Source organism: Jatropha curcas, chromosome 6 (genome assembly GCF_041381405.1).
Source record: "Jatropha curcas cultivar XTBG-Jc1 chromosome 6, XTBG_Jcur_1.0, whole genome shotgun sequence".
Classification (NCBI taxonomy): Eukaryota; Viridiplantae; Streptophyta; class Magnoliopsida; order Malpighiales; family Euphorbiaceae; genus Jatropha; species Jatropha curcas.
Genome location: NC_143156.1, coordinates 17,958,449 through 17,966,776, shown reverse-complemented (window position 1 = coordinate 17,966,776; position 8,328 = coordinate 17,958,449). Strand labels below are relative to the sequence as shown.

General features: G+C 40.0%; 1 protein-coding gene across 1 annotated transcript; it reads right to left on the bottom strand.

Moving 5' to 3' along the window:
* Positions 1-7,866: 7,866 nt before the first annotated feature.
* LOC149495637 (uncharacterized) lies at positions 7,867-8,118 on the bottom strand. The gene is given in 2 exon segments (XM_089723223.1): positions 7,867-8,049; positions 8,051-8,118. Coding segments are annotated over 2 exon segments (210 nt in total). The 5' UTR covers positions 8,078-8,118.
* Positions 8,119-8,328: the final 210 nt, after the last annotated feature.

Genomic DNA, 8,328 nt, shown 5'->3' with positions numbered 1-8,328 from the left:
TTGCTTTTAATTATTAAGCTTGATGCAAAGGACTTTAATGGGTCATATTATTGCATATTTGTAATTATTAATAGGTCGGGTAATTATTTGGGTATTCATAAGGGTAGAATTTACATTTAGGAGATGGATTATAATTTTTTTCTCCTTCCCCCCTTTCTTTGGATGACTTAATTTTATGCTTTATGTATTGAATGATATGCTTGTTTGTCGTGATCTTTTAAAATTTCATAAAAAAGTTTTACATCTCAATCAGAGTTAATTTTATTATCAAATGTTGTGAATGAATTAACAATGAAGGAAGCTGGTTTCTAATTGGGCGGTTCATTGCCTAACACCTTCCCAAAATCGTACCAACTCTCTTACCCAGTCTCTGGTATAAAATCAAATTAGTCGATTCCAAAGAATCGATCAATTCATTATATTTTCCCTAAAGAGGATGGTGACTCCAAATCAAAACTCTTACCAAAGTAAAAGCTGTTTTTTAATCGCTTTTAAAAGGATCGCTTTTTTCGAGGATTAATGAATGGATCTAATAAGAGAAAATCAATTTAATAAAATAAAATGAACCGAGCCCCTTTTTGGCTTTTCAGCCCATTCAAAAAATTGCATCATCCTCAATTTGATGACTCTGCTGGGTTTTGAATCCAAAATCTGTGGTTTTTCGGTTTTTACGGTCGAGTAAGGAGTTGACTCCAACATTGTCTAATTATTCACAATTGTTGATAATATTATTAACTCAATTTTGAGTTTACTTTTTTATATATATAAATGGCATTCATGTATTATTCTCTTCTTAATCTCCTTTCTACCGTAAACCTTAAAGGTGATATTGGGAGATGTGGTCATTTCACTCTACTTGACTGTTGGGATCTGCCACTAATATACACCACCCATAAGCCTTGTATCTTTTGATATATCAAAAGAATTGGCACAATCCGCTATCACTATTGGCTTAGATCCAAAGCTAAATGGGATGAAAGAGCCAATTCTCGCTTATGGAACCAAGACCTCTTTAACCCAACCAAAGCTCATATATAGGACCCTAGTACCTTTCTTTAAGGTTACCGTAATAAAATAATATCGAGTCATTCATTTAATAAATATGAGAGACGTCGATCCAAAACCCCATTATGGTTTAGATGGACTTTTGACCGTTAATCGTGTGTGGGAGATATAAGGGTGGAGATTGTAGACGCTTAAATTTTGCCCCAAAAAAGGTTCAGTGATATACACCATTCTTTTTTGCATAAAACTGGATCGGGATTCCCGATCCTGGTTTTTAGACCAACGGTCTATGGCTAAGATGACTAATATGTTTAACCACTTTTACTTTTTCGGCTTACTAGGAGTTTCGCGATGAAACCAGGCTTAGGAACAGCACCGGCATGCCCGACACACTTCCTGGTGCACTGTCTCATTTTTTATGTCACCCGGTCTGATATCATAAAAGTGGAATCCATCCCGTTGCGGGCCCGACAGTGGCATTTTTTCCATGTCAGCCCTAAAATGGGGCCACCCAGCCTCATTTGCCTACAAATAGGCATTGGGAGGTGTGCCAAAGGGAGATTCTTTTGGACACAAGGGAAAATTCTTGCATTTTGAAAACTCAATCGAAGAAATCTAAAACCAACTTGTGTTAAACCTTGGATTTGAGTTGAGAACTTATTGTTAGTCAATAAAAATCCTAGACAATCTAGAATCCTAAAAACACAAACTCTAATCTTGACTCTCAAATTTTTGGATCAAGGACCAAGTGTTATGTTTTCCCTTCATCCATTTTTTAGCAAATCTTCAAAGAAATCACAAAAAGGTAGTTTCTGAGAACCTACAAATGCTTTTTTCTTCTTTTTCTTTTCCTTTTTCAGTTTTTAACACCATTGTCTAGGTCTAGTTGTGAGAGAAACCTAGGATCAACCAAACATGGGCTTCAGCACATCTATGGTGTGAGGACAACAATAGTGACGTGCGCAACTTCCTTGTGGCTCATGCCACAAGTGCCCAGAACCCCCCTGTTTTTACCCAATAAACACAGAAGCCCTTCTGATATAGGAAAGGCCCTGTGCCACTATGTGTGGCGTGCGCCATAAGCATGGGGTGCACGCCATAGTTCCTTATGGCACATGATCTTTTGATTCAGGGGCTCTGAAAGTATAAAACTCTAATAAATATCCCAATTCAGAGATTTAGTTACCAAGCTTCGGCCTTAGATGGTTCGTGATGCATATTAGGTCATATATGGATCAAATATACAATAAAAACAAGATTGAAAGTAGTGATTGGTGTATTTGTTCATCCTTTAGGGATGAACATCAAGGCCATGAGCTTCAATCCTATTAAATCTTTGAATTTCTGCTTTTTAAATTTTTGCCCTTTAATTTACAAGCATTTTATCAGTTCTATCTTTTAATTCCTCATTATTTTAGTTTGGTATTTATTATTAATGCTCTAACCCATGATTCATTATCCTTGTAATATTAACATTCATCATGTTCATACTTGTTGGATGATTGTTTGAATCTAGATTTTTTTTGTTGGTTTATGTTTTTGTAAATATTTGTCTTTCTTTGTGTTTGATTGTTTATAGAATGGGTTTATGTTTTATTTCTATCGCAAAATGTAAAGGATCCTTAAAAGGATGCCTAATAAATTGCTTGTTTGTAATAGTTATTTGAGTTGGGGAAATTTGGAGGGTTTAAGGGTAGAATGTATCTTAGGAGATGCATTGTATTCTTTTCTCCTTCCCTCCTTTCTTTGTATGTTTGGGGTTTGCAATAATTGCTTAAATGACATAGTTTTATAAAATTGCATTAAAACCATTTTTGCTTCTCAATTTCTAGTTAATTACATTATTAATTAGTGTGAATAAATAGACAACAAGGAGGCTTGTTTAACCAGGAGAAATGGGTGCCTAACACCTTCCCATTTCATACCTAACTCCCAACCCAGTCTCTAGTTCACAAAACCGAATCAGTTGATTCCAAAAAATCGACTGATTCGAAATTTTCCCCTAATAAGGGTGGCGACTCTAAATTTTTAATAAAGCTCTTACCAAAGTAAAAGAACATTTTTGAGGATTAACGAATGAGTCTAGTAACGAAAACCAATTTTATTAAATAAAATAAACCAAGCCTGTTCGAATTTATTTCGTCTTTTTAAAGGGGAAAATGGAAAAGCACGATGTCCTCAGAGATCATGCATTTCCCAACTCCCGTTCCCTTTATTTGTATATATCTATATTGATTTTGTGTTTTCCTCATGCATCACGTAACATGTTTTCTTTAAGCCATATGGGAGTATTCTGTGATGTCCCGGTCCCATCGTTCGAAGAGTCGAAGAGGGAGAGAAGTGCTTGAATCAAAGCGAGCCAAAAGGGCTCTCTCAAATATTGACAGCCCTATTGAGGCTGAAGCTAAAGTGCCTAAGAATAGAGCTCCTCCAGTCCAAATGCCAATAAATGAAGATCCTTTAGAAGAGGCTCATCAACTCTTGCTCAAAATCAAGCAAGCACAACTCGGAGATATGACTTTCTTCATGGTGTGGAGACGTGTTTCACTCTCATGTGCAACATCGCCAACTGCCTTGTGAAAATTGGGCACTTCATCTTAGAGGATGCTAAACCTTATCAAAGGTTTTAGGTTTTGAGTTTCTAAATATTTTAAACATCTAGTTAGGGCCTAAGAACTATTGTAAAAAGTCGACTTTTGGAAGCAATATATGAAATCTATCTATTTTGAGCCAAATATTTCTAATGTCCTTAGAAAAAAGGAAAAAAAGAAAAAATCTCAACTTGTGAACCCCTTCCCCAAATATTGGCATATAATGAATATGACTAAGGGCAGAAATGCACGTGAATGTGTGAGTCGCTACCTTATTTAATTATTTTAGGGTAAACTAGGAAAAAACCCTAAGTTGACTCCAATTTTAATTAACCTACTTACTAGATTAATTATCACAATGTTTAAGGCATAGTTTGCGAACCCGAGGTGGATCCCAAGACCATGTCATATTGATGAACTAGCCAATGAATGAATGCTTTGCAAGGTAAATGATGTAATTGGACCAATGAAATGTTTAAGAGATTTCGACTTGCCGCTCGGGGTTAAATCCCAAACGTGCCTACGTACTTCCGTTTGAATGGAAGATCAAAGTCGACGTAGTTCGATAGGCCTTTTTTAAAAGGCTTTGAATGGGTATGCTTAATGCATGAGTGTGTGTATACTTCGTGCATTTTGTTTAGGCATTTTGCCAAAGAATTGATTGATTTGATTAGGCGTTTGTTGCCAAAAGTGTTGATTTAAGGCTTTTAGCCAAAAAGATTGATTTAGGCAATTTGTTGCCAAAAGTTGATGTGATTTAGGCGATTTGTTTGCCAAAAGTGATTATTTGAAGGCTTTTAGCCAAAATGGATTGATTTAGGCAATTTGTTTGCCAAAAGTGTTGATTGGGCGATTGTCGCCAAAATTAAATAATTGGGCAATTCATTGCCAAAAATTGATATTTGGGCTTTTTGTCGCCAAAATGGTTGATTGGGCAATTTATTGCTAAAAATTGATGTTTGGGCTTTTTGTTGCCAAAATGGTTGATTTAGGCAATTTGTTTGCCAAGAGTGTTGATTGGGCGATTGTCGCCAAAATGATTGATTTAAGGCTTTTAGCCAAAAGATTAATTAATTCAAGGCATTTTGCCAAAGCTTCGATTTAAGCAATTTGTCTCTAAGAATGGATAATCTTATTTATAGGCAATTTGTTTGCCAAAAAGTGATCAATTGAATTGCAATATAGGCAATTTATTGCCAACAAAAAAACGTGGTTAATTAAGGCTATTTAGCCACAATTATTGATTAATTGGACTTAAGCCAGACTGTTCGAAATAAATGTGATTATACCATAGTCATTAATTGACTAGATACTTTAGCCAATATTGTCGGATTTAGGCTTTAACACCACGATTATTAATTAACCGGGCATTTAAGCTTAATCATATTTAATTGAGGCAGTTTATTCGCCAAATTGATGACGTGAATGCATTTATGCAGCAGTTTAATTCAGAATTGGAGTAGAAGAGAAATTATGCAAATTATTAAAATGGGCAGAGTTTCGTTTATTTACCTGAGTCAGTCGTCGGCCACTTCTTAACTCCAGGTTAAGCTCCTCGTTAGGGTATTTAATTACAGTTAATTTAACTTAAGTGACCAATTAACAAAGCAAGAAAGCAATAAAAGCTAAATAAAAATGCAGAAAAGCAGTAAATAGAACCGCAAGGAGCGTAGGGGAGAAGAGAGCGTCCGTCAACACAGACTGAGTGCCTAAAAATGACGAATCGGGGCTGTATTTATAGGGAAAAACAGGCTGGAGGGCGGGTGCTACCGCTGTGGACGGCGGGCGCTCCCGCCGTGGCCTGTCCACTCGCTAGCTTTTCGTTCCAAAGGCTTTTTCGGGAGTTCCGCACCTCCAAAAAATATTCCGGGACCAGTTCCGCGATCCTCGTAATTTTCCGGACGTTTCAAGTACCATATTGGCATACTTTCGGTGAATTTTCCGAATGGCTCCGGTCCGGCTAGACTGTTTGCAGTCCGGAAAAATAGGTTCTTTGAGTCTCAAAATTTGAGTATTCACAGTTGTCCCCCACCGGCAACCATAAAAATGATTTATGGGCGTTGTTGGTTGTCTGAAAAATAAATTTTGAACGCGAAAATCGGACGCGTCCAGAAGACTCGCCTTTTGGCTGTTTCCTTATAAATAGCTGAAGTTTCACTTCTACATTCATTTTAAACTTTCCAACTCAAAGATCTCTCTCAAAATTCTCTCAATTTCCAAAGCTTCAAAGCTTCCTTCCTCCATGGTTTCCTCAGATCTTAGCGACGAGGATTTTCTGGAGTCTCTAGGGATTTCCCTCGACGAAGTCAATGTCACGGCGGACGTTGACACTCACGCCTCCGTAACTGGAGTCTACGCCCAGGTAATCTCCCTTTCACTTTTATTTGTTTATTTATTATTTTTTCTTTTTTTTTCTTTTTTTTTTGGGGCCTTAGGGGCCAAAATGTGAACTTTTGGGCCTTTGTGGCCAAATTGGGCATTTTTTGGGCCTCCTTAGGGGCCAAAATGTGAACTTTTTTTTTTTTTTTTTTTTTTTTTTTTATGTTTCTGCACTTACTGTTTTATTAGCATGCATGCTAGGATAGAATTAAGATATTACCCTTAGTAAGGAACCAAGGAATAACTCTTATACTGCTTTACCTTTAAGGATCCACACATCAGATTGGACGTAGGCGAGACCTCTGTTGCTGAAATCCCGGTCGAGATACTCGACTAGAACAACCCGGTCGGAGCCATTATCAGTCCCTCTCATCTGGACTTTTTAAGACATCTTGAGATGGCTCGGCACAATTACAAGGACTTACTGGGCGCGTTGGCCGAGAGATGGTGGGACACCACCAATACTTTCCATTTCCCTTGGGGTGAGATGACAATGACCCCCACTGATTTTTCGGTGATCTTCGGGATTCCTTTTGGCATTCAGCCGATCAAGCTGTATAATGACTCGAGGACTGAGGTCTCTCCTGATCGGATGGTTGAGCTGATAGGGATAGATCTGCCCCGGATTGTCGGGCCAAGCTCTTCTACTCCCGTTTTGAGCGTTTCCAGACGTTGGTTATCCCTCCAGGCCCCCGACATTTATGCTAGATACAGGCAGGGAGAGCTGACGGCTACTCAGGTGGCCAGATTCAATTTGTTGCTGCTGTTCACTTCGACCTTGTGGTCCAACAGGAAGGATAAGTTTAATCCTTCCATCTTGAAGAGTTTGGAAAATCTGGCCCATCTTGAGGAGTACGACTGGGCCGGCACTATTCTGAGCCGCATGTATGATGACATGTGTGATCTGAGTCGGGGCCACTATAAACTCAGCGGGACCTACTACTTTTGGGAGGTAATGTAAAGAACATTCTCCCTTTCTATGTTTTTCTGTTTATTTATTGATTTTCCCTCACTGATTCTTGCTTCTGTTTTGCAGACTTGGGCATTTGAGTACTTTCCTTACACTCGCCCGGAGCTGATTCATGCTGATCTTGGATTAGGGCTGGTACCTTTGGCTTGGAGGTGGTACCGAACAAATCTCCAAACTGTTCAACGCAGAAAGTCGTTAAGGGACCTGCGGACCTTCTTCGATACTTGCACCGTGGAGCAGGTAAGTGTCTTGTAATTTTTTTAAGTATGTGAAAATAAAAAGGATTTATTAACACATTTGTTTCTTTCATAGGTTGAGGCGGGGACGATGAATGCCCATCTTCAAAGTTGGATTGAGGTTGACCCCCATTTCCAGCGATCAGAGGCCTTGTCCTGACGGAGGGTTGTCTTGTCACATCCCGTCTTGAGACGCTATTATCTGGGCGAGAGAGTAGACTTTCAGATCAGAGGCTGCCGCTCCGTCCCTCATCCCCCTCCCGAGGACATGTGAACGGGAAAGCAGATGATGCTTACCGACGCTCATATTGAGGGCTTCCCACATGTGGGGTTCATTCTGGGAGGAGATTATGATGAGTTCTGCAAGATGTTTCTGATGCAGCCTATCGGATCTCGGTTTGATGATTTTCAGGCAGCTTCCCAGCCTCCTAACACACATTCTTCTCGGGCTTCAGTCCCCTCGACCAGGACTCCAAGGAGGAGGCCCCAGACTAATCCTTCTTCTTCCACTCCGGTTGAGGGCCCGTCTTAGGCTGGGCCTAGTCGCCCGTCAGGTCCTTCCAGGGCTCCCCGGGCCATCTTAGAGGCTACCGGGCCGCTTCATCTAGGCCTGGCCAACCTACGTCTTCCATACAACATTTCCTACCATACTCTTGACGGCACTCTAGCTTTTCGGGAGGTCTCCCTAGAGAATGTGGATCGCTTGGATCTTCCTCCCGAGGACATTAATGAGGTAATGACTGAGGCGCGCGCTGTGGTCCACGATCGCCGCGACGGCGTCTCCACGGGCGTATCGAAAGCCCGGGCTTGGGCCGCCGCAGCGATCCGCGTCGGTCCGCGCCCCGAGCCGATCGGCGGACCGGCTTGTCGCCGTTCCACATCCGACCGGGGCGCATCGCCGGCCCCCATCCGCTTCCCTCCCGATAATTTCAAGCACTCTTTGACTCTCCTTTCAAAGTCCTTTTCATCTTTCCCTCGCGGTACTTGTTTGATAAATCTCTCACAAAAAGGATTCATAAGAGATTTGATATTGACTTGTGTTTTTTGTATGATTATCCACTTTGATTTGTAAGAAAACGGGATTTTTTTTTTCAATTTCAATTTTCAATTCCTTTCATTTTTTGATCTTTTTTTCAAAAATGAATCC